Raw genomic sequence first — 26,686 nt, forward strand, 5'->3', positions numbered from 1 at the left:
AAGAACTGAGCATTTATATTTGCTGTCTAGATTGAAGAGTGAAAATTATGCTGGGGATGTTGCACAGGGGTAGAGCGCTTCTTTAGCCTGTGTGAGACCCTGGGTTTACGTCTAAGCACCTCACAATAAAAATAAAATAAAATGAAGTAAAATTCCCTCATTCAGCTCAGGCCCCTTTGTCCCTTCCTAGCTGTAACTGGATCCCCTGCCCTGGTCCTGGATGGATCACTGAAACGAACTGGCTCTCATTTATTTTTGTACACTCCTGCTTCAGAATCTGTGCTTGGATCTATGTGTGTAATGTTTTCCATTTTAAACCTCACATTAAAATTATTTTTGGGTATTTGCTTCTTTAACTTTCTTGCCTTTTGAGCATCATTCATGTTTCCTTCTGTGGCCCTGGAATGTTTCTTTTCACTGTAACTTAGTGTTTGATAGAAGACAATGTAGCTGTTAACCTAAACATGGACATTTAAGTTGTTTCTACTTTCCAGTGTTAGAAATACTAGAATCAGTCTTAATGTCTGTTGATGTGTGTAGTTCTCTCTGGTGACATAAGCAGAGCTCTGTCTGAGGTTTCGGCCTCGCCAGTACTACTGGGATTATGAGTGCACATCCCATGTCCAGCTTTTTTATTTTTTAATTTTTTGAGACAGGGTCTCCCTGTAGCCCCAGGTGGCATGGAACTCGCTATTGAGACCAAGCTGGCTTCAAACTCACAGAGATCTACCTGCCTCTCCCTCCCAACTGCTGGGGTTAAAGGCGTGCACCACCATGCCCAGCCCATGTCCAGCTTTTTACATGGGTTCTGAGATCCAAACTCAGGTCCTCATGCTTGTGTGGTGAGCACTTCTGTCCACCGGCCATGTCCTGCCCCTTTCAGTCTTTGTCTCCAGTCTGAATACGGAATTGTGGTTGTTTCCGTGGTTTTAGATGCCAGCTACACCTGGGTAGAGTCTCTCCGCAGCCTTGGTGGTTTGCATGCAAACATCCCCCATAGGCTCGAGAATTTGAACACTTGGTCCTCAATTGGTGGCACTGTTCGGGGAGGTTGTGGGGAGGTGCAGCCTTTCTGGAGGAAGCACATCACTGGGTTTATAGCCTTGTTTCACTTCCTGTCCGATTTCTCTGCTTCCTGTGTGTAGATGAAAACCAGATCAGCTGGCTACCTGATCCTGCTGTCTGCTATGCCTTCATCTCCACAATGGCTCTTCTTGCTCTGGAACCATAAGTGAAAACAAGCCCTTTCCTCTTCAAGTTCCTCTTGTCAGGGCCTTTTATCACAGCAGTGGAAAAGTAACTAATACACTAACCTGAACTCCAGGCTGGATCCTCTTTGGAGCTCTGGAAGGAATATGAGACTTAACATGGCCAAGTGCTTGTCTTGGTCCCATGGCTCTTCAGTCTTTCTCTATCTGACTGCTGTCTTGACAGCCCCATCCCCTCTTCTGTTTTTTCCACATGCCTGGAGACTTCTCATCTTTCAGCTTTTGGCTTGCGTGTCCCTGCGAAGATAAGCGAGTCTCCCTGCTACCTCCTGACCGCCCTCCTGCCTGCTCTTTTTACATCGTCCTGGTTTCTGTAGAGCAGTCAGCGTTGTTTTCTTTGAATAAATATTCTGTCTTTATCCTTGTAAAAGTTTCTCGAGGCCAGCAATTTCCTTTATTTGTTGTCTTATTTCTGTTTCTTAGAAAAGTGACCAGTACATGGGAGTCAGTAGCTATTTAATCACATCATCCTCCTCCAAACCTGTGTATTCAAATTTCCACCTAGATTTGAAGACCCCCCCAGACTTAGTGCCAACCACCTGCTGTGCACTGCCTTTTGGATTTGTTCAGATGTCCTTCTCTGGTCTCTGTCTCAACATGTTCACCGAGACCCCCTTCTTCCCAGGGCTGCCTTCTCTTAGTCTATTTTCTGTTACTGTCTTGAAATATCCAAGGCAAGGTAATTTATGAAGGAAAAAGGTTTGTGTCATAGCTGTGTGTCTTAATTTGTTTTCTGTTACTGTGTGAGAAACACCATGGCCAAAAACAGGATAGGGAGGAAGAGGGTTATTTAGTTTACAAGTTAGGTCCTTCATCGACGGAGGCCAAGGCAGATCCTGGAGGCAGGAGCTGAAGCAGAGACCATGGGGGACTGCTGCCTCCTGGCCTGCTCCCCCTGGCTGCTCGGGACCCCTCCTGTGCAGCTCAGGACCATCTGCCCAGGGATGATGCTGCTGAAAGTGGGCTGGGCCCTCCTACCTCAATTAGCGATCAAGAAAATGCCCCACAGACAAAGCTATAGGCATTGGCTCCAATGTAAGGGGGAAAATTCCTCAGTTGAGGTTCCCTCTTCCCAGGGGTGCCAAGTTGAGAGCCAGGATTAGCCCTCACATTGCAGATGTGGAAGTCCCCGAGCACAGAGCCAACATCCGCTACCTTCTGGTGAGAGCCTTGTGCTGTGATGCATTGTGCCTGGAGAAGTGAGAGGGAGGCAGACCGTCTGGAGGGAGTGCTCATGGCCGAATGACAGGTGGGAGACTGGCTTGCTTGACAGCAGTCTGCTCTGGTAATAACTAACCCACTGTGTGTGTGTGTGTGTGTGTGTGTGTGTGTGTGTGTGTGTACGTACGTGTGCACGCGTGCACGGGGTTGGGGGGCAGTTAATGAACTCCTTCATGAATTCCAAGCCCCTGTGACCATAGCTGTCTCTAAAAGCCCCTCTTGCAGTACCGTGGCGTTGGCAATTCAATCTCAGAATGAGTTTTGGCGGGACAAAACTTTCAGACCGAAGCACCCGCTCCTCCCTCGAATTTTGAAATGAGTTGTGTCCACACTTACTGGTGGCCTCCCTCCCTCCCTCCCTCATTTCGGTTTCATCTGGAAACCACTGGTTTCATCTTCTTTGCCGTTCTTGTGTCATGGCCTTCTCTGTGTCTGTCTCCTTCTAGCCCTCGTCTTTGCTCCAGGTCTGGTTTGAAAGCTCTGTTTTTGAAGCTGTGGTTCCCTGGCTTTTGATACTCTCCACACTTGTGGCCCGTTCCAGCAATGTCTGTCTTGTAAAGTCCGGTTGCTTCTGGTTTCTGTGATAAGTGGTCTGGTTTCCATCTTACTTGACAGGCTGGCCGACTCCTCATTTTCTGGATCCTGGTTCTTTCCCACACTCTGCTGTAATGTTCCAGGGCCTAGTCGTGGCTCTGGTCTTCCCAGTGCTCTCCTTGACTCCCGTGCTGATCCTGGGTGATCTTTATCCAACACAGTCTAGATTGGTCTCCAGTCTTGTCTCAGAGGCTCTGTGGCCTGTGTCACTCCTGCCCATCAGGGATCCTAGAGCCACATTGGAAAACCTGTTGCCTGACTCAGCTCTCAGCTCTCTGCTCAAGGCTGTGTCCCCGTCTCCTGGTTCCCCCCCGCCCCCATGCCCAGGATCCCTCACACCTCAGACCTTTGCTGGCGCTTTCCCTCTGCTCGGCATCTTTACCTGTCATTTTTTTGGTCTTTTTGAGACAGGGTCTCCCTGTAGCCACAGCTGGTCTGGAACTTGCTATGTAGACCAGGCTGGCCTTGGATCTCACAGAGATCCACCTGCTTCTGCCTTCTGAGTTGGAATTACAGGTGTGCACCATCACACCCAGTGGAGGGCCTTATTTTTAAGGAGTCTATATTTCAGAGGAAAGAAGAAAAATAAATAAACAAATCATTATTTTGAATAGTGGTGAGTGGTGATAAGATAAAGTGAAAACCAACAGTACGGTAATATGATAGAGGCTGTGTGCATGTGTGTGTTTGTGTGTTCACACATGTGCATGCCTGTGTGCACATGTTCATGCATGTGGACATGCATATGTGCATGCATCTGTTTGTGCATGTGCATACTTATGTGTGTATTTGTGTGTGCACATGTGTGCTTGTTTGTGTGTACATATGTATGTCACAGGGAGGGGTGGATGTGACACAGCATCATGTTGAGAGATGTAAGAAGAGATCCCACTCTGAGAGGGAGGTGGCTGTGCGGAGATCTGAGGTAGCCATGCTCTGAGTAGAAGGTACAGTGGGTCCTTCGTCCTTGTAGTCAGAGGAGCTCAGCGTATTTGAGGGAAACCAGGCCAGTGAGGCAGGTTAACAGGTCATGCTTTTTGTACACCTGTAATTCTAGCACTAGGGAGGTAGAGGCAGGAGGATTAGGAGTTCAGGATATCCTGAGCTACATAATGAGTTTAGGGTCAGCCTATGCTCCAAGAGACTGCCTCAAAACAACAAAACCAAAACATACAATCTTTTTTATTACGTTATAAAGTTGGGATGCTGGGTGAATTAATGCTGGAGTTGGAGCCGAGATGGGGAGAGAAGGGTGCCAAGGGTGGGACCTTGGGCACCGTGGAGCTCGAGATGTGGGTGAGGAGGACAGGTGGAGTGAGGTAAGAGGGAGCTACAGAAGACAGCACACCAAGAAGGGAAGGAGGGAGAGTCCTGTATTCTGCTGCTTAGCGTTCATGTAAGGTAGGGGAACATGATCTTGTCTCTCTGGTGATCCCATGGGAAGAGCAGACTAGGGCGTTCAGGTGGCAGAGGATGGAACTTGGTTCACAGCTTTAACTGTGCACGTATCTGTCTCTAGGCTGTGAACTGGTCTTTAGTTCACTTTTAGAGTTTCGCAGGCAGTGGATGGTAACTGTTGGGGTGGGTTTGAATTTTATGGCCTGGTTTAACAATGAACTGTTTCTCTCTCATTCAGTATGCTTTAAAAATTTATTATTTATTTATTTATTTATTTATTTATTTGTTTTATTTATTTATTTATTTATTTATTTATTTATTATTTTTTGGTCTTTTTGAGACAGGGTTTCTCTGTATTTTAGCCCCAGCTGTCCTAGATGGAACTCACTATGTAGACCAGGCTGGCCTTGAACTCACAGAGCTCCACCTGCCTCTACCTTCTGAGTGCTGGGATTAAAGGTGTGTGCCACCACACCCGGCTGATTTATTTATTTTTAAGTATTTTATTTATTATTTTTATTTTGTGTGTATGAGTGTTTGGCCTACATGTTTGTAAGTGAACCATGTGTGTGCAGTGCCTGCAGAAACCAGAAGAGGGCATTAGATCCCCTGGAACTGGAGTTATGGATGGTTGTTAGCTGCCATTTGATGCTGGGAATTGAACCTGGGTCCTCTGGAAGAACAACATGTGTTCTTAACTTATGAGCCATCTCTCCAGCCCCTTAGATTTATTTTTAAAATTTGTGTGTATATGTATTTGTCTGTGTGAGTTGGTGTGCACCTTGTATGCAGGAGCCTGTGGAGATCAGATGAGGGCATTGTATCCCCTGGAACTGGAGTTCCAGGTGGTTGTTAGCTGCCTGATGTGGGTGATGGAAACTGAACCAGGTTCTCTATGAGAGCAGTAAGAGCTCTTAATTGCTGAGCCATCTCTAGCCCCATCAAAGAGGTTTTGATCCTTGTCACCAGTTTGTATTTTTGAGCTCAAGGAATATAATCATATGAATGATAACTTGAGGTGTCTTAAGGAAGGCCAGTCTGACTTGGCAGAGGGTTACAGTGGGAAGGGCAGTGTTTTGGGCTGAGAAGGTTTTGAGTCGTAGCTCTGCTCCCTCGTCCTTCTGAGGGCATGTGGCCACCTTTGCAGAGCCTCGGCTGGCAGGCATGGGGGTCAGAGATCCTTATAGGATTTCTGTGAGTAGTGAATGAGCTAGGTCTCGTGGAAGTCCTTTCTAAGTCAAGACCCCTCAGTGAGTGCCAGTTTTGTAAAATGATCAGATTATGTGTCTCATTACCTGATTCTGAAGTAGGCTGATCCGAGTGTCATGAGAGTCCTGTGATGCAGCTGTGTGCAAACCGTGACAGGCTGCAGGGAGGACACCACCAACTGGGGGGTGACAGACTTTCCCAGAAGCTTAGAGAGGTTTCATTTCTTCTGGCTTCATTCTTTGATCTTTTCCAGATAAATAGGCTCTGACCTGGTTAGTTGTTCTTGACACCTGGGAAGAGGGAACCTCAGCTGAAGAATTTCCCAGGTCAGATTGGTCTGTGGGCATGTCTGTGAGAGATTGTCTTGATTATTTAAAATTGTTTTGTTTGACTTATTTTAGTATTTATTTATTTATTTATTTGTTTGTTTATTTTTGGTCTTTTCGAGACAGGGTCTCCCTGTAGCCCCAGCTGTTGGGAACTTGCTATGTAGACCAGGCTAGCCTTGAACTCACAGAGATCACCCTGCCTCTGCCTCCTGAGTGCTGGGATTAAAGGCGTGTGCCACCACGCCTGGCTTGTTTGACTTATTTTATATATATTGTTAGGGTTTGGATCTACAGCAACCCCCTCCCCAATGCAACAGGGCCTCATGGTTTTGCAAGCCCTCTGGAATTACAGGGACTGAGTTAGTGAGCACCCTGACCGCCTGCAGACAAGATAAACAGACTCCCTACACCTATAACCCAAGACCCGATTGCTATAAGAGCTGTTTCGGCACAGCCTGCTTCCTCTTTGATAATCTTAAAAGATAAACAGGCCCCTGCACCCCAGACCCACTGATGTAGGAACTGTCTCAGTACAAGCTACTTCCCCCTGATAAGTTTCACAGTGTGTAAACCCCTTATCCCATGACCCAGATCCTGGCTGAAGGAAGGGGTCTGTTTGACAGAGGCTGTCCTCTCCTGATAAGCCCTGGACTCTCTTCCCTGCTTGTTTTAAGAAATATCTTCCTGCCTTCCACATCCCCTTAAACCCCCTATAAAAGCCCCCAGCCAACAGCCTGTAAACTGACAGCTCCTCTATCCCGAATACGAAACTGTCCCTTGTGTTTTCTCTGCCAATAAAGTATCCCGCTGGAGTTCTTCTCTGTGTTTCTCCTGATTTGGACCCACATTTTTTACCTATCATATATTAATGAGTGTTTTGCTTATGTGCATGTAAGTGCATTCATTATGTGTGTGTAATGCCCTTGTAGGCTAGAAGAGGGTGTTGGAACCCTTGGAACTGGAGTTGTGGGTGGATCCTCTGCAAGAGCAGCCAGTGTTCTTAATTGCTGGGCCATCTCTCCAGCCCAGAGGTTATCTTGATTCTTGATTGATGTGGGAAAGCCCAGACCACTGTGGGTGCTCCATCTCTACCTAGGCAGGTGGTCGTGAGCTGCAAGGAGGCTGAGCGTGAGCCACAAATTGATCTAGCAAGCATCCCTCCTCCATGGTTTCTTGGAAGTGTAAACTGAAATAAACTGTTTCCTCCTGCGAGTTGCCATGGGTCATGGTGTTTATAAGCAACAGAAAGCAAACTAGGATGATGTCTTATGCATCAAAATGGATCAGATCTGGCCAGCCTTCTATTTGCCAGTGCTGAGTGTCCAGGAAGGCTCAACATGCTTAGCACTGCTTGTGGGAATGTATTGATGAACTCAGTCTGGCAAACTGTCCCCAAGGTGGTTATCCATTTTGTGTTTCTCTCTAGGGTAAAAATCATGGCAAGAAACTTCGAAATTACTATGCAGCCAATAGCTGTCCTCCTCCAGCCAGGGTGAGCAGCGTGGCAGAGCCTGCAGCCCCCACACTTGTTCCTGTCCCTCCCCAGGTAAGCCACGTGTGCCCAGAGTAGCAGTGATCATGGGTAGTCTCATCCCTGTGCCATCAGATGCCATCTGCGAGATGCCCTGAAGGTTCTTTGCACTCTTGACTTTTTAAGCTGGAAGCTGGATTTGATTCTTCCAGAATCTCTGAACCTTGAGACCTTGTTCACCTGTGCTATGTATGACACATGAGATGATGGAACAGACATTGTTACATCTGTTTTAATTAGTTAATTAATTAATTTTTGGTGTTTTTGAGACAGGGCCTCCCTGTAGCCCCAGCTGGCCTGGAGCTCACTATGTAGACCAGGCTGGCCTTGAACTCACAGAGATCTGCCTGCCTCTGCCTTCCGAGTGCTGGGATCAGAGGCATGCGCCACCATGCCCAGCAATTTATTTATTTTTATGTATATGAGTATATTGCCTGCAGGTATGTAAGTGCACCCGTGTCGTGCAATGCCTGTGGAGGTCAGAGGGTGTCAAATTCTGTGTAACTGAAATTAGGGATGGCTGTAGATAGGTAAAAACCGAGACACAGACAAGAATTCCGGCCGGATAGGGTTTATTTGGAAGATCACACAGGGTGGCTCTCAGCTCGGGAGTGAGGAGGCCACTAGGTCCCAAGCTGCTGGCTGGAGGTTGTTATAGGGGTGTGGAGGGTGGGAAAGATAAAAATAGCTTTTTATAGGGGTGCAGAGGGCGGGAAAGAGGTGGGAGTCCATATATTGAAAAACTTAGGGAAACAGACTATGCTGACTCATGCTGACTGGGGAAACAGACTATGCTGACTCATGCTGACTGGGGAAACAGACTATGCTGATTCATGCTAACTCAGGGAAATAGACTATGCTGACTCATGCTGACTTGGGGAAACAGACTGCTGACTCATGCTGACTTGGGAAACAGACTGCTGACTCATGCCAACTAGGGAAACAGACTATGTTGACTCATGCTAACTCAGGGAAACAGACTGCTGACTCATGCTGACTTGGGGAAACAGACTGCTGACTCATGCTGACTGGGGAAACAGACTATGCTGACTCATGCTGACTCAACTCCTGTTTTCAAGAGGCCCTGCGCTGGGGAAGGGTTGCTGCTGACCTGGACTCTAACAGTTGTTAGCCGCCATGTGGGTACTGGGAATCGAACCCGGGTCCTCTGCAGGAGCAGCCAGTGCTTTCAACTGCTGAGCCATCTCTCCAGCCCCATTATGTCAGTTTTTATACATCTCTCAGAATTTTAGGTTAAGTGACCCACAATGTCTTGGCTGTGCCTTAATAGTAGAAGGAGAGAACTGACCTATGACTTCCATTCACACTATGGTACACATACATGTCATGCATGTGCCTGCACACACACACACACATCATACACATGAGATAATAAATGAAATTAAAATGAATTTTAAAAATTGTTATTGATCCCAGTGTTCACAACCATCCATAACTCCAGTTCCAGGGGATCCAACCCACTTGTCTGACCACTGGCACAGGTGTACTTACACACATGCAGGCAATATACTCATACAAATAAATAAATAAATAAATAAATAAATAAATAAATAAATAAATAAATAAATAAATGAATTTCTTAGCCGGGCATGGTGGTGCATGTCTTTAATCCCAGCACTTGGTAGGCAGAGGCAGGTGGATCTCTGTGAGTTCAAGCCCAGCCTGGTCTACATAGTGAGTTCCAGGACAGCTGGGGCTACAGGGAGACCCTGTCTCAAAAAGACCAAAAAAAAAAAAAAATTGTTATTGAGGCAGGGTTTTGTATAGCCTGGGTTGGCCTCAAACTGATTATGTAGTAGAGGATAACCTTAAATTCCTGATCCTCCTGTGTCTGCCACCCCAGGGCTGGGACTGTGGGTACCACAAGGCCTGGGTTTACTTTTTGAATCTAATTTGTTTTTATGGTACTGGGACTTGAACCCAGGGCCTTGCACAAAAGATGGACCTTTACCACAGCTGCTTCCTGTTTGTGTTTCCGCCTCCGCTGCAGGTGCTTCGACCCCACTGTGTTGCACTTTGCCTCTAGTTGCAAGATGAGTTCCTAGTGAGTGCCTTTTACTGACCTGTGCAGGCTAGTGTAGATGCTTGTTGAACTTGGCCTTTGGAGCCCTACTGGAGTCCAGTTCCTTTGCTCTTTGGAAGACAGGGCAGGTCATTCAGGCAAGATATTCCTGCATTTTCCTTGCTGTTGAAATGCAGATTCTATTCCTTAACCTGTCTTTGAAATGCTATTGTCCACAGATCTGTAAAGTCGTCATAAATAATAAGCTGATAAGCCTAGGGCTGGCTCAGTCCGAAGAGCTCAGTTCCATCTCCAGAACCCATGTAAAAATCCCAGGAAAGGGGGACTGGAGAGATGGTTCAGCTGCTAAGAGCACTGGCTGCTCTTGCAGAGGACCCAGGTTCAGTTCCCAGCACCTATATGGTGGCTAACAACTGCTTGTAACTCCAGTTCTAAGGGATACAACACCCTCTTCTGACCTCTGAGGGCACTGCATGAGAGAGGTGCACTTACAGACATACAGGCAATACACTATACCCATAAAAAAATAAATAAGCTGGGTGTGGTGGCACATGCCTTTAATGCCAGAACTCGGGAGGCAGAGACAGGCAGATCCTCTGTGAGTTTGAGGCCAGCCTGGTCTACAGAATGAGTTCCAGGCAGCTGGAGCTACAGGGAGATCCTGTCTCAAAAAGACAAATAAATAAATAAATTAAATAAATAAATAGATAAATAAAATATAAAATAAGTTCAGCATTGTATTTTGTTCAACATTAATTTTTTTGAATTAAGTTTGATTCTTAAAAAATATTCCATTAAGGTATGATTTACCTATATTGCTTGAGTCTTTTGATGCTATCTTAAATTCTGCACACCTGATAAGTTTCTGACTCGCTTCATGCTGGTATTGGGTCCTGACCTCATTTAGTGCGCAGGACAACTTACAAGCATTGACCTTATTATTCAAAGTGTGGCCCATGGGCCAGCAAGCACGAGCCTCATGGGGAGCTTATTAGAAGCTCAGGAAAGCCAAGTAACTTTCCACCATGATACATACTTTGTAATGTTGTAGAGCAGGAATTTCCTGTCATCTCGGCCTGCTGTTCCTAACTGCCAAGGAATAATGCTACTTTCCTGAGTGTTTCAGTGCTTATAACATGGAGAGCAGCTCTTGATGTGCCTCACGTTTATGGGGAAAATGAGATACGTCTGAAATGGAATCAAAGGACCCTGCCAAGAACTTTTCAAAAACACTGTTGGGTTCCTGAAGGCTTCTCTGGTGTCGAGTGACTGGCCCTGTCCAGAGAAAACAGCCTAAGCCTCCTTGTGTGGCACAGATCATTGAAGATGCCACCCTGACCCCGGAGATCTCCTCCAGGTCAAACTGTGCTGTTTTCTTGAACTGTTCCAGATGTAGTTTGATCCTACAGTCTTCAGCATGTATGTAATTCTCATGTATCCCAGGTTTAGTTTGTAACTTTTCATTAGCTCAGTGCAATTGAATGCCTACTGAGTGTGGTTCCCTTTTATGTGTTTTTGACACAGCGTCCAGCCCATCACTGCTTTTCTGGCTTGCTAGTTATATTTCCCTGGTTACATGCCCATTAGAGGCTTGTAGACTTTAAAGGGACAGGAGCTTTTAAAAACATATGCAGCTGTTTACACCTTCCAGAATTGATGGCCAGCTCAGTAAACAGCTTGTGTTCAGTAAATGAGTATTGGTGGATTCCGAACAATCATTCCTCTAGAAAAAAAGGAAAGCAGATTTTAGGCCTCACCTATTCATCTACCTGTCTCCTACCCTAAACCTTCACACTGTTGAAACGTTTCTTCAATGGATGCAGCATTTAGCTCGTCACTGCTTTTGGTATGTGACTGTAATCCTGAACTAGAAGGGTCTCCCAGGTGAGCTGTCTCTTTCCCCCTGGGATTAGTCATTTTCTTTTCTTACAGCACTTAGTGGTGGTAGTCATGCCCAACCTTTGATTATTTTCAGGGCTCAGAAGGAGTGCGAAGACACAGCTCTGTGTTTTAAAAACTCTCTCCCTGTCTTTGCTGGTAGGCAGGTTCCTGCAAGCCGGGGGGCAGAGTGATCCTGGCCACGGAGAACGACTACTGTAAGCTGTGCGATGCCTCCTTCAGCTCCCCGGCGGTGGCACAGGCCCACTATCAAGGCAAGAACCATGCCAAGAGGCTGCGACTGGCTGAGGCTCAGGGTAACGCATTCTCGTACGTATTACCGTCGTCTCTGAGGCCGAATTGTTATGTGAGACCAACTGTGCTTAAAGGAAGGGTTGAAAGGGAGCCTTGTTTGGAAGTCTCACGCTTTCAGATTTGTTTTCTCCAGGGACTCCTCAGAGGCGAGTCAAAGAAGGCCCCGGAAAGAAGGGAATGAATTTAAGATGATGCCCAGCAGGAGGAACATGTATGCAGTGCAGAACAATTCAGGTATCCTGTGCATGGCGTCCTGTACATAGTCATACCTTGGAAATTTCCACACGCATTTTTCAAATGATCGCTTTCATTTTTATTTCCTTTGACAGCAGTAGATTTCCCTGAGAAACTGGGTTAGTTGTTTTGAAGATTTGCTCTTCTGGTTTTCCAGGCTGGTGTTTATTTCTGGTCTTTATTTCCTGTTTAGCATATTCATTTTAGCTTTAAATCATAGCATTATAGGGTCTTTTATTACAGTTCTTGGACGCTTTTTCTCTGATATTTGCAGGCTGAAATATGTAAAGCACATTATAAATGGGCTTCTTGGAGGTTTGGCTGGCTTGGTTAGTACAGTGTGTGATAAGTAACCATGGGGACTGAGTTTGGTCCCCAGCATGCATGTAAAAAGCAGGTGCAGCAGTACTTACCTGTAACCCCTGGCAGAGGTAGGTGTGTCCCTGGAGCTTGTGGGCCAGCCAGCCTAGCAGAATCATTGAGCGATGGTTCAGTGAGACGCCTATCTTAACATGTAAGGTGAAGAGTCATAGAGGCAGACACCTGATGTTGACCTAGGGACTCTACACACACACACACACACACACACACACACACACACACACCCAACACACACGGCTTCTTGGTTTAAAGACACACCATGTTCAATTTCCATTTACTGGGGAAATTATAAAATGTAGAGGTGGTTTTTAATCAGGTGACAAATCAGAATTATCCAGAGAGTTCTGACGAAATTCACAGGCCTGACCTGTTGGTCTTCAGTCAGTACATTTGGCTGTACACTTAGGTACATGAATGCTTTGAAAGTGCTTCCCTGCTGCCTGTGATGACTGAGTTCAGTGTAGAGCCACACCCTCCTGGAAGTGCTTCCTGGCTCCTCAGCACTGCATGTGCTGGTTTGTAAAATGAAAATCAAAGTTCACTCAGCAAGAGATGACTAATAAAAAGATTAAAAAGGTATAGAAAAAAATCAGTACGAGTTAGCAATCAAAAGACACTGCTAGTTATGATAAACGTTAAGTTACTAGAGTCAGTTAAAATAAAGATTATCAGACTAGATTAAGAAAAGCTCACTCCAACGACGCAGCCTCACATGGCTGTATAAAGTCAGGAAAAGTAAATTTGAGGCTGAAGGTGGATTGTGTTCTCTGACTAGAAAACAGTGAAAGGAGATGTCAGTAACAAAATACACAAACAAAGACAATTCCTGTTTGTCCAGTGAAAGGCTTCTAAATGACTCCTGGTTCAAAAAAGAAATCATACTCAGAACCAAACAGTAATGAAAATATCATATTAAACCTCGTAGGACAGGCCTGGGCGATGGCTCAACGTTATGGTAAAGGCGCTTGCTTCCAGACCTGACATCCCGAGCTCCATCCCTGGAACTCACATTGTGGAAGGAGAGAACCGACTTCCACAAGTTGTCCTCTGATACCCACGTGGAGTCCATGGCACACGCACCCCACATGTATTCACACATGCACAGATAAACAAGTTAAAAGTATTAAAAAAAAGACAAAAAACTTTTAGGATGTAGTGAAAATTGTTTTTGATAAAAGCATTACATAATTATTATTAGAGCTTCAGTCATGTAAAAGTCATGTAATAAGATCGGTGTCACCAGCAGCTCTGTAAACATCGTCTGCTCGTCATATTTATGGTTCTTTTCAATAGATAGGATCATATTTTATGATATTCTTGGCTTACTTAATAGCATAGTGTAATCGTGTTTTCATGTAATTAAATTATATTTTATTGTTATTGTGTGTGTGTGTGTGTGTGTGTGTGTGTGTGTGCGTGCGTGCAGTGTGTGTGCCATGGTGTTCCAGATTCGTTTCGCTCCTTCCCCTTCATGTGGAGTCCATAGCTGGAACTCAGGTCATCAGGCTCGTGTGGCAAGTGTTTTCACCACTGATCCTTCCTACCACTCCTGTTTTTATATAATAGTTTCCTGTACATTGTATTTAGTGACTACATAGGTTTTTGTTGTGCTTTGTTGTTTTGGTGGTACTGGGGATGGAACCAGGGCTACCACGTGCTAGGCTAGTGCTCTACCCTGAGCTGCAGCCTCACCCTACTCGGCAATTTCCATTGTAGTCAGGACTGTAATCTTTGAAAGTTTCTTCTTGGATTTCACTCTTATAAAACCTGCTAAGGCAGGTGTCCTTGCTGTTAAATCTCTGTGCAAAAACTTAATGTTTTCTTAGGATGATTCTTAGGAGAAGAATTTTGGGAATGACGCATTAACACAGTTTTTGTTTATTTTTATTTTTTTATATTCACAGTTTTCCTATTTTGTCCTTACTGGCCTCAAATAATCCTTCTGTCTCAGCCTCCCAAATGCTGGATTACAGGCGTGAGCCATCATCTTTGATTAAAGACTTCTAAAAACTGTCTTCATGGGCTGGAGCAGTGGCTCTGCAGTTAGAGTACTTACTGTTCTTCCAGAGAACCTGTGTTTGGTTCCCAGCACTCACATGGTGGCTTACAACCATCTGTAACTGCAGTTCTAGGAGTCTAATGCCCTCTTCTGACCTCTGTAGGCACTACATGCACATGATGCACATACATACATTCAGGCAAAACACTTGTACGCATAAAATAAAAATAAATCTTTAAAAATTGTATTCACTTAAGAGTCACAACCACTTGGAGCTTGGGCTGCTGTAGTCGTCATCCTGGCAGTAACTGGAGAATCATTTTATCTGTGCAGATTGAACCTGCATAGACTCGTAGCTTCAAAAAAAACAAAAAACAAAAAACAACAACGACAAAAAAAACCGATTCTTTTACTTCATTTAAAGTTAAGAATCTGTAAATTCTATAATATGACTTTAGAAATATTGATTACGATGCGAATTGGTGGGGTTTCCTTACTCAGTAAACATTCAAAGTATCTTTGTGTGTGTTTGAATATGCATTATGTACACGTTTGCATGCGTTTGCATGCGTTATATACGTGTGTGTGTGTGTGTGTGTACATGTGTATGTAAAGGTCAGAGGTCAAGTGTTGGGCGTCTTCCTCAATCACCCCTCACCTTATTTTTTGAGGCAGGGTCTCTCTCGGAGCCTGGAGCTTACTGATTGGCTGGGCAGGCTGGCCAGTGAGTCCCCAGGCTCTTCTGTCTGTAACTCCCCGGTTCTGAGGGTACAGACACAGGCCACCGTGCCTGGCTTCTACATGGGTGCTGGGGATCTGAACTCAGGTTCTTGTGCATGTGGGGCAAACACTTGACCACCCATCGAGCTGTCTCCCCCTCCCTTGACCACCCATCCAGCTGGCTCCCCCTCCCTTCGCCTCCCATCGAGCATGCTCCCCCTCCCTTGGCCACCCAACCAGCTGTCTCCCCCTCCCTTAACTACCCATCGAGCTGTCTCCCCTTCCCTTGACCACCCATCGAGCTGTCTCCCCTTCCCTTGACCACCCATCGAGCTGTCTCCCCTTCCCTTGACCCCCCATCGAGCTGTCTCCCCTTCCCTTGACCCCCCATCGAGCTGTCTCCCCTTCCCTTGACCCCCCATCGAGCTGTCTCCCCTTCCCTTGACCCCCCATCGAGCTGTCTCCCCTTCCCTTGACCCCCCATCGAGCTGTCTCCCCTTCCCTTGACCCCCCATCGAGCTGTCTCCCCTTCCCTTGACCCCCCATCGAGCTGTCTCCCCTTCCCTTGACCCCCCATCGAGCTGTCTCCCCTTCCCTTGACCCCCCATCGAGCTGTCTCCCCTTCCCTTGACCCCCCATCGAGCTGTCTCCCCTTCCCTTGACCCCCCATCGAGCTGTCTCCCCTTCCCTTGACCCCCCATCGAGCTGTCTCCCCTTCCCTTGACCCCCCATCGAGCTGTCTCCCCTTCCCTTGACCCCCCATCGAGCTGTCTCCCCTTCCCTTGACCCCCCATCGAGCTGTCTCCCCTTCCCTTGACCCCCCATCGAGCTGTCTCCCCTTCCCTTGACCCCCCATCGAGCTGTCTCCCCTTCCCTTGACCCCCCATCGAGCTGTCTCCCCTTCCCTTGACCCCCCATCGAGCTGTCTCCCCTTCCCTTGACCCCCCATCGAGCTGTCTCCCCTTCCCTTGACCCCCCATCGAGCTGTCTCCCCTTCCCTTGACCCCCCATCGAGCTGTCTCCCCTTCCCTTGACCCCCCATCGAGCTGTCTCCCCTTCCCTTGACCCCCCATCGAGCTGTCTCCCCTTCCCTTGACCCCCCATCGAGCTGTCTCCCCTTCCCTTGACCCCCCATCGAGCTGTCTCCCCTTCCCTTGACCCCCCATCGAGCTGTCTCCCCTTCCCTTGACCCCCCATCGAGCTGTCTCCCCTTCCCTTGACCCCCCATCGAGCTGTCTCCCCTTCCCTTGACCCCCCATCGAGCTGTCTCCCCTTCCCTTGACCCCCCATCGAGCTGTCTCCCCTTCCCTTGACCCCCCATCGAGCTGTCTCCCCTTCCCTTGACCCCCCATCGAGCTGTCTCCCCTTCCCTTGACCCCCCATCGAGCTGTCTCCCCTTCCCTTGACCCCCCATCGAGCTGTCTCCCCTTCCCTTGACCCCCCATCGAGCTGTCTCCCCTTCCCTTGACCCCCCATCGAGCTGTCTCCCCTTCCCTTGACCCCCCATCGAGCTGTCTCCCCTTCCCTTGACCCCCCATCGAGCTGTCTCCCCTTCCCTTGACCCCCCATCGAGCTGTCTCCCCTTCCCTTGACCCCCCATCGAGCTGTCTCCCCTTCCCTTGACCCCCCATCGAGCTGTCTCCCCTTCCCTTGACCCCCCATCGAGCTGTCTCCCCTTCCCTTGACCCCCCATCGAGCTGTCTCCCCTTCCCTTGACCCCCCATCGAGCTGTCTCCCCTTCCCTTGACCCCCCATCGAGCTGTCTCCCCCTCCCTTGACCACCCGTCGAGCTGTCTCCCCCTCCCTGACCACCCGTCGAGCTGTCTCCCCCTCCCTTGACCACCCTTTCCTCTCTTGCTTCAGCAGGTCCTTACTTCAATCCCCGCTCTCGGCAGAGAATCCCTCGGGACCTCGCCATGTGCGTCACTCCAAGTGGCCAGTTTTACTGCTCCATGTGTAACGTCGGAGCTGGTGAAGAATTGGAGTTCCGGCAGCACTTGGAGAGCAAGCAGCACAAAAGCAAGGTGTCTGAACAGCGGTACCGCAGCGAGATGGAGAACCTGGGCTATGTACAGTGATGGGCGCGCCCACCAAGCTGCTGGCCCTGCCCACGTTTGCCTTTTGTCGACTTGCCTTGCTTTGTGGGCCCTCGATGCGTACATCCCTCTGCTAAATGTTAATATGAGCAACCTCAAGTGGTGCCCAGAGAGGTCAAGTCGGGGCAGGGGGAGGGAGCTATGCTTCTTAGGTGAGGATGCTGCCCCCCCCCATTATGGTGGGTGACTTACAGCATGTGACCTACCCATCATCAGACATAGCCCTCATTGTGGCCAAGTTCCAGCTGACTAGTGCCTCCTGCTCATGTCAACCTGTGACTCTTTAAAAACGGCATCTCCCTTTGGAACTTTTGTCTTCTGCACTGTTAGCTGAAGAATCGTTTCGAGTTCTTCCTTGGATTATAGTGAAAACGTGCAAGCAGAGATTTCTGTTTCCTGACGCTTCGGGGCACCGTCACCGCTGTGCGGTGTCAGGAGGATGCGCTGTTTGCTCTGCACTCTGTTCCCAGTGGTTTTGCTTCCCTGTGCCGTGTCCCGCCATCAGCAAACTGAATTCAGACACTTCTGTGCTGTTGTTTTTCCAAGCTGATAGCTTCACCTCCACTGTGTGTTCCACACCGTAACCCCACCCTCTTCTCTCCTCCTCCTCCTCTGAGTTGGGTCAGCTCATCTGCTCAGCTCAAGCTGTGCTGTGGGGTCTCTGAGACCCAGATCTGACTATCAAATGGTTAAAGATGGTCATCCTTAACAAAGTATATTTTCAGCTGATTTTAGGAAGTGCAGGGGTGTGCCTGACTTTCTGATTTGGAATTATGTTTCTAACGATAGGAACGTGAACTCATGGGATTGTCTCAGTCCAAAGTTCATGTAATTTGGTGGCTTTTAGATGGTCCCATTCTAACACTGTCCCACCAGTTGATTGGCTTTCTCCCCAACACATCACTCTCTGTTATTTCACAGCAAATTCTTTGTTTTGAAGACTGATCAAATTTCAGTGTCTTTTCCCAGCAGACGGGTGCAGGAGCATTGCTTTCCTTCTTTGCTTCCTGGAAGAAACCAGAAGTGCGGGCGACTTTGGTGTCTGACGACCACAGTGGTATCCCTACTTTTAAATGAAAAGCCGTAGTGTCTGTCTGGGTTGACCCGTGGACTAGTATGTGAACTCCATTCACTGGGCTCCTCCTCCTCACTGTTCATGAGGCTAAGATGCCAACCCTGGACTTCTCTGAGAGGACCACATTCTGTGGGAAGTTCATACTGAGCAGTAATTTGCACTATTGGAAATGCACATTTGCTTGCTTAAGTCACCAATGAAAACTCCTTGACTTCCCTGGCGGATGGAGAGGAGGGAATGACCATCCTTCCTTCCAGTTGTCAGATCGGTTTCTGAACAGCTGAGAACCGCAATCAAGAGTTAGAGCTGTGAGTCGCTTCTAGGACAGCCCTGGCTTGCTGTGGTGGTTTATTAGAAAGTAGAATTATTTGGCAAAGTATTTTTCTCCTGGAAACAGCAGAATGAGGTAATATGCTCTCAAGATTCAGTCTGTCTGCAACATCTTAGCATCTCTTCTGCTCTCTAGAGCCTGTTAGTTTAGGGCAATTTAGGGCTTATCTTACTGGCCATTTGGTTGCTCATATTGCTGCTAAGTATAATTCCTTGGTAGATTTAAATACAGTGCCGGCCACTTGGTTCTGTGATTGCTTAACAATCTCACTTTCTCTCTCTCTAGGGGTGTGTCTGTGTGTGCCTCTGTGCTTGTGTCTGTATATACATGCCCGCCTCCCCTGTTTTGTGTGATACCCTAGAGAGAACTTCATTGCATCTTTATCTCAGATAACATTGAAAGATTCTGGATATGAATCTATATTTTATAAAAGTGGCGTTCATCTACTTTGAGCATTTCCTCTGGGAGTAAAGTCAAAAGACGTGCTTCCCTGCTTCCCCTTTAACTATTTCCTCCTGTGTATACAAAAAACAGTGGACTTGAGGGCTTGAAGAGTTTCTAAGCCCCGTGAATTCAGGTTTCTAGTCTCCCCAGTGCCCTTAATGGATGTTAGGGATAAGTGTGTTTTCTTCTGGAGAAAGACGCTAGACTTATAGTGTTATTTCTATTTTTCTTTGCACTAAAAAAAAGAGTGATGTGCTTGTTTTATATGACACTCCAGTGCCAGGCTGCCCTACAATAGCTCAATTTGTTTCTAGTTTCCAAACTCTCAAGCTTGATGAATAATTTAGAGGTTATGTGTATGTCTAAAGCACCCCACAGAACCTGGCACTAGGTGGTGCTGTGGGCTGTGATCTTGCTTTGTTCTCCTGTGGTCCACAGGTGGGATGGAGGATGACACAGGCTGTCATGGCTGCGTGGTGTGATTTCTCCCCATGTGTACTGTGGACAGTGTGCCTGCCCTGTTAGAGCAAGCTGTGGCGGCCTGTGTCAGCACAGTGAGATCTCTGATTTCCTTTTGTGAAGTCCCATCCTATTCTACAACACACTCTGGGATTTGCCCCAGGGATCATGTGTCTCACGGTCTCTCACAGACATGGGGGGAGGGCAGAAGCCTAAACAAAGGAGAACCTTAGGCCAAAATTAAGCAGATTTCAGTTTCATCGATAAGAATTATAGCTTCAAAGTCTGTTCTTGTGTGTATCTGTGTCGTCATTGCAAAGCAGTGAAGGGAACCACAGACTCTTCTATGATACTGAACAAGAGGTTGTGAGGGGCAAGTTCTGTGTTTCAGCTAAAAGATTTGGATTCCATATGCCTTCATATTTTAGTTTTTGAAGTTCAGTTATAAAACTGTGTCCCATGGCCCTTGACTCTGAACAGAAAATTCTTTGTTGGTCTTGGATGGTTGGTGTCTTGCAACTTGTAAATATGTGCCTGTTGTTTGTTATGCTTGCCTTTCTCTCACACACTGAATTCTGCAGGGTGAATATTTTTTATACCGTTCATCTTGAAGCCTCTTTACCACGTTCATTTTCAGTTCATTGGTGAGTTTAGAAAATCATCGAGGAGTTCTGAAGTCTGACACTGAATGTAGGACTCTGAGATCTTCCACGTGCCGTGATTTCCAAGGCGACTGGGAGATGTGAGATCTTCTGCCTCACCTCACAGAGCTGGTTTGTAGAACTTTCTGCTTGCTTGTAGCTAGCAGTCTACAATTTGAACCAGAAGAGAAAAAATTTACACGTATATGTATCTGCATATAAATGCTTACATGGCTAAGTCTTCCTGTGTGGTTAGAGTCTGAGGGCTGTCAGTGTGACTCAGGACTCCTTCATCCTGAGTTGCCTGGGCCTGTGAGCAATGACAGTCTGAGGACCATCAGTGACCTATAGAAACAAGCCAGGAGAGATCCTTAACTGTCACACAGTGCTTTCTCTGCAGGGGGGCTGAGAACAGTGAGTTTGGAGTTTAACCTACTTTGTTCTATAATTGTCAGAACTTAGGCTGGAAGTATTTGTTAGAGAGCTTGGTGTGGCATGCATCCAGGACGTAGAGCATCTTTAGAAATCAGGAATATTCTGTTGGTACAGGCAAAACCTTAATGTAGATATTTGAACAGATGTTTTAAGAAATTCCACCTTACCCATTTTTTTTTCTTAAATTCTAAGAGTTTCATGTGTAATAAAAAGAGTTTTGTTCTCTTTGTGCTCCGTGGGGGAACCGTTGTGCGCTCTGTTGCTGTCGGTGTGGCTGAGCGGATGTAGCTGTGTAAGTAGCCCCTTTTGAGACATTTCCACAGATAGCTGTGTGGTGCTTCCTCCCATGGTCAGTGGAGACTGTGTGTGAACTCCCTTTCTCTGTAGCTACCAAAAAAAGTCCTGGCTTATGGTCCCATGTGGCCTTGTGTCCGTTAAGCCCAGAATCCGAGTGCCTTTAGCAAGTGTTAGCGTTTCCTGGAAGGTAGAGATGAGAGAGTTTCTGCCATAAACCACAGTTCATAAAAGCTTGAAGTAACAAAGGTCTGTGTGAATTCTGTTCTACATCTTTTTCTTTCTTTCTTAATGCAGTCTCGATGTACTGTTGGGTAAAACTGTTACCATTGATGAAGAATTGCGTACCCCGAGAAGAACTAGTTGTGTGAGGCTGGGCGTTGTCACCTTGGTGTGTCACATTTGTATTGAATCAACAACAGTGTGGAGGTGTTGGAGAGCTTGCACGCTGGTGTGGGGAAATTCTTCATTACACTGATCTTTTTCCCACTGGGTTTTTCTGTAGAGAGGAGAGAATTATGTATTTGCGAATAAAGTGTATTCAGAGTCTGCTGGCACAAAAGCCTGGATCATGCTGTTTCGTCTCTAATGGACGGAGATTTCTTCCCAGGCTGAGACCTTTGAAAATGACAATTTCTTTACTTCAGTTTATTGAAAACCAAATTTCCTTTGTCTTCAATCTTTCGAACACATAGCTAATGCAGTTTTGGTTAGGAGTAGGACCTCTTTCCTCAGCATTTTACTATGAAAAATTCCAGACGTTTGTCAGAGTTGAAAACATTTAACAGTATACCCACCACAGTCTTTTGTCCGCATTTCCCCAATTATTTCCACGTATCTACCTACAAGCCTGCCACTGTATTTATCTATCTGTCCATCAGGACGCACACCAAATGTAAGTGTCAGACTGTGCACGCTCCTGGTGTCTTTCACTGGGGTTGACGTTAGTTCAAGTGTTAATGTTCTGGGAAAGCCGTGTGTGAGGAGGATGACTGAGCCAGTGAACGTTCTTGTCTCCGCCTGTGGACTTACTTCAGTCTTCTCGTTTCCGTTCTTGAGTGTGCCTGGAGCGAAGGAAGGTGAATCCTTCTCCAAAGGGAAGTTTCCTGGGCTCGGTGTCCCAAATCCCAGCTTGTTCTGAGTTTCACGGTTCCAGGATATGAACTTTCCCTTCACCCTCTGGTGTGTGGCCGAGCTGAGCAGTTTCTTCAGAGCTGTGAGTTGCTGCGTGGGGTCTAGCCTCAGCGCTGGCTTCCTCTCTGTAGGTATGCTCTCTTCTCCTTCCCTTCCACTCAGCTGTTCCATCAGGAGGCAGAGGGGAAGGCTCAGCCCGCTGGCACCTAGGTGTTCCCAGCAACTCCACACGGGTTTGCTTCTTCACAGAGTGGAAACTGCTAATGTAGCTCAGGGGTTTGTGCTGACTCCTCAGAGCACTGTCTCCGCCAGTCCTCCCGCAGTACTGCCCGGCGGTACTGCGCGGTGGGCCGTCGGGACCAAGCCTCATCAGCTGTCGTAGCTTTACTCCAGTCACGCTGTGACAAACTTTGACGTATGCCTTTACCTTTGTGTCTACGTCCTGGGTCTACAGACCTGAACTGATCTCTTCCAGGTCAGGGAGATTCCATGGGTAGCACCCAATCAGAGCTGGATTTTAGGTTTTTAAAAGACTGATCACTTCCTTTGGGCCCTTAAAAGAACCATATGTACTTTTACTGCTTAGACTTTTGTTGTTGGGCATGTCACATTTCTTTTAACACAAAGGTAATCTTATGGTCAGTTGTGTTGTTTTGTGAAGTCTCATGTAGCCCAGACTGGTCTTGAATTCATTACGTAGCTGAGGATGATCTTGAATCCTTGACCCGCCTGCCTCCTCTTCCTGGTGTTGGATGACAGCCGTGCACCACCATACTAGGCTATAATCATAGTGTTTAAGTTCCAGGCAACTACTACAATCTTACTGCCTCGTTGAACACCAACAAACGCAGGTCTGTCAGACTCTTTTTGCCTTTCAGCGGCTCTCTTGACTGACCAGCTGAGTGACCAGGTGAAAACAGCATCCTCTCATGCACACTCTACCTGATTTTTTTTTTTTAAAGGAAAGCGACTCCCTATATCAGGGTAAGTGATGCTGTCTAGGGCAAAGCCCATACTTGGGAACAAACCTCTTTGGATGGCTGGTTGTTGTCGGTGTCTGGTACCTGAAGACCTTTCTGTGGTTCTGTAAGCCAGTGTGCTGTTCTGTAAGAATCCATGTTGACTCTGTGTTCACCTCTGGTCCCCTCAACCAACCACTATGACCTGGCCTGGGTGTGTGTCATCCTCGAAATGCCTTACTGGGTTCAGTCAAGCATTTTGGCGTCTGCTGTGACGCTGTGTGTTCTCTCTGGGATGTGTGTGCCGTCCACAGGCAGAACTGATCTTGCTTTCACTGTCAAGGTTACATTTTAATGCAGTTACTGACTTAAATTAGAAATGAAATGAGACACTCGGAGGGAGTTTAGAACCCTTCCTTTTATCACATGCTGTTCCACTAGGACCCTTGGTAAAGGACAGCTGAGCGCCAGCCCAAACTAGGAAACTGGGCTTGTGCCATGTAATGTGCCTCGGGGTTTAGGGTCTGAGCACACCGCGGGGTAATGGGCCAGTCCTCGCCTCGGGTATCTTTTGTTCTGGGCAACAAAGCCGACATGTGACGGGATTCAAACCAACCAACTGTGAATTGTGAAGTTGAAATTGCCTTTGGGTTTCATTTTCTTCAGCTTATTAAATATAGAGGTGTGGACGTTATTTAAAACCTGTTCTGCTTATGTTGATGGCTCATCTTGGCTGTGTATTCTTATGTACTGGTTTCTGATAAAGGCTTTACAGTATTGTAACAGGCTTTTTGTGTTCAGTTTAATAAAACAGTTTCTGAGTCTTGTCTGAAAATTGTTTGTTTATGAGTTGGAAATCAAGGGACAAGGTAAGTGATTAGCACTGGGGCGTTGTTCCCATACTGTGGTCAAGGCCTGTGGGGTGCCCAGCCATGTTGGTGCGTGCTCTGCCACTCATACCCTGGGCAGAACACTGAATTCTCAGACTTGCTGTGAAATTGGCCTGGCCACCCACACTGCCTCTCCCTACTCAGCACTGGAGCTAGATTGCAATGGGTATGTATTCTCGGTTTTATTGATGTCCTTTAATATTTATGTTCCCTTCAAAGTCTGAGAAAATGGCTTTAGAAGAACTCCAAATACCGCTTCTGGAAAGAAACACATTAGAAAGCAGATGCTCATTAATCTTTTGGGTGCTTCACATATAAAATGGGGTTACAGATATAATCAATTTTTAATTCAATCTACTATTGAGATGTCCTCAGAGCTCTATGGTTTATAGGCAGCATACTTTTGAATTTAAATGCTCACTTGAAAAAGTAGCTTATAGGTTTAAGATGACTGTGAAGGCTTCTTGAAATCGGGATGCAGGACACATACACTTGCAGCCGTGGGAAAAATTCTTGCGCTCGCCTGGAAAAACGTTTCTGAATGAAGAGAATGGATCCTGTTGAACTTCCGCAGTAAAAAACTCAAGGCAATGGCACACGTTATTAAATAATCTTCAAGAGATTGTGAGCTTGAAAGAAAGTGGTGAGGTGCAGCACAAAAGCCCCTGACCAGAGATTTACCAGGCTGCTTTCCGAGGCATCTCCTAGGCATGTTTGTTGGCCGACAGTCTATTCAGGACGAAGGGCTAGGCCTTTTACAATTGCTTGTGTGTAAGAGGCCAGCAACGGACTATCCCAGGCTGATAGGAGACTGTGAGGGGCACACACAGATCTTTTTGTGGTGAGTTTTAAGACTTACTATTTGAATGGAAGCTCAACTCACCAAGATTTATTTATTCCTATTTGTGAGATGCTCATAAACTGTTGAGAACTAATGTTTTAAAAGATGAACAGTTTACGATTGTCAAATGGAAATATTAACAGGGTTGTGACTGTGAGTTCTTGGTTCTTCCAAATACAAATGCCTCACATACATGTGTATGTACAGCTCGGCCCACCAACAAGGTGGGGGGGGGGCCTCTGGAAATGCCTTTAAGGTGAAGGGCCTGTGATGCAGGAAGTCCAGAAAAGTAGACAGAAACCTGCCATTGCAGGGGACTCCGAAGAGCTGTGAGCGCCAGCCTGGCCTTTGGGTAAGTCTTTAAGGTGTGATTAGTGCTTCCAACGTGTTTTGGCTGGCAGCCTTCGCTCCAGACAGGAGCAAGATGACTTTCATATTAGCTTTAATTTTTAATCTTGGTTTTGCCAGTGGCTCTTTAACCCCGTTTTGGCTACACATTTGGACCACAGGTGTCTAGCGCCACCGTGTGGACTCTTGAAAACTTACAGTCAGCTGTGAACTTGGAATCAGGATTTTTTGGTTAAAAACTGTCTTATAAAAGATATGAATTTTATTAGTAAGTAAATCAAAACCCAGTTTTTATTTGCAAATAAGCAAAGCCAGACATTGTGTCTTGAAGAGAAATTGAGAAATAGGGTGGAGGAGCTGGTGGGTTGGCAACAGGGATGCTCATCCTTGTGTGAATTAGTTCTTGTGATTCTTTCAAAATGGCTATTTTCTTTTTAAAAAACAACTCCAATCTCTACATTTTCCTGTGTACAAACAAGAGGACACACGTGACAGTTATCACAGGTTCCACATGGGAACTAAGAAGTTAGAAAAATCTTCAAAAAAGAATCAAAATTAAAAACTAAAATTATATAGAGGGTAAATTGTCGCTGAATGCAACATTAAAAGTGAATTACAGAATACTAAATTTTTCTCAAATGCAGTGTATTTGGGGGCAAGGACTCAGTAGTTTTTGCTTCAGTAGGAGACAGATCGTTAAATATTTGACACTTTTAAGAGCCACACGCCGGACACCTGGTCCCTACTCCATCTCCTTCTGTCTCTGTTCTGTCACCCTCTGACAGTCCCTGGAGATGGGGCGTGAGGCTCCAGGCACTGCTTCCCATTTGTTCCTGACTGGATAATTTAGAGGAGTATTTTAAAATTAAATTGATTATTTTTTTGGTAGACAGGTCCTGAACTCACTTTGAACTCACTCTGAAGAGCCAGTCACAACCTGAAGGCCCTGGGGTAATTTCCAGGGACGGTCAGTGCAGTGTGTGCTGTGTATTCTGTGTCCCCCCATCCCCCACCAAAGTGCCTTGATTTCAGCCAGCACACATGGCTCAACCTCACGTTTTTCAGTTCTGTGGTATTATATGAGTCCCCAGATTTCAGTTATCAGTCCTGATGGGCACACATCATATCATCATGATTTTTAAAGTTACGAACTTAAAGCTGAGCGCGGTAGAGTACACCTTTAATCCCAGCACTTGGGAGGCAGAGGCAGGCGGATCTCTGTGAGTTTGAGGCCAGCCTGATCTACATAGTGAGTTCCAGGCCAGCTGGGGTTACAGGGAGACCCTGTCTCAAAAAGACCAAAGTTAAAAAAAAAAAAAACCCGCAAAACATACAGAACAGAATTCACTGTTTCAAACATTTTTAGTGTTCAGGTGGGTGGCGTTAAATGCATTTGTTCTGCGGTACCAGAACCGCGATCCAACTCCAGAACTTTTTTTCATTTTCCTAAACAAAACTGTTAAAACCCCCATCCCCCACTCCCTGCTTTGACAACCACCATTTTATTTTCTGTCTATGAATTTAACTGATGCAGGTTTCATATAAGTGGAGTCCTGCAACCCCCGCTCCCGTCCCCCCTCCCCCTTCTCACTTCTTTCTCTTTCCCCTCCCTCCCTCC

At 46.6% G+C, this 26,686-nt stretch overlaps 1 protein-coding gene across 2 annotated transcripts in view; it reads left to right on the forward strand.

Annotated features, from left to right (window-relative positions):
- The window catches only part of Zmat3 (zinc finger matrin-type 3), a 41,159-nt gene extending 17,335 nt beyond the window's left edge, over positions 1 to 23,824 (forward strand). The window contains exons 3-6 of one of the 2 annotated variants that reach the window (XM_008838675.2): positions 7,446 to 7,565; positions 11,636 to 11,802; positions 11,921 to 12,021; positions 16,985 to 23,824. In XM_008838675.2, coding sequence (XP_008836897.1) covers positions 7,446 to 7,565; positions 11,636 to 11,802; positions 11,921 to 12,021; positions 16,985 to 17,199 — 603 coding nt within the window. In that variant the 3' untranslated portion in view covers positions 17,200 to 23,824. The remainder of the gene's footprint in view (positions 1 to 7,445; positions 7,566 to 11,635; positions 11,803 to 11,920; positions 12,022 to 16,984) is intronic. The other variant, XM_017799528.2, reaches the window with a different exon arrangement.
- Positions 23,825 to 26,686: the final 2,862 nt, after the last annotated feature.

This window comes from Nannospalax galili, unplaced genomic scaffold (genome assembly GCF_000622305.1).
Source record: "Nannospalax galili isolate Female #2095 unplaced genomic scaffold, S.galili_v1.0 scaffold179, whole genome shotgun sequence".
Taxonomy (NCBI): Eukaryota; Metazoa; Chordata; class Mammalia; order Rodentia; family Spalacidae; genus Nannospalax; species Nannospalax galili.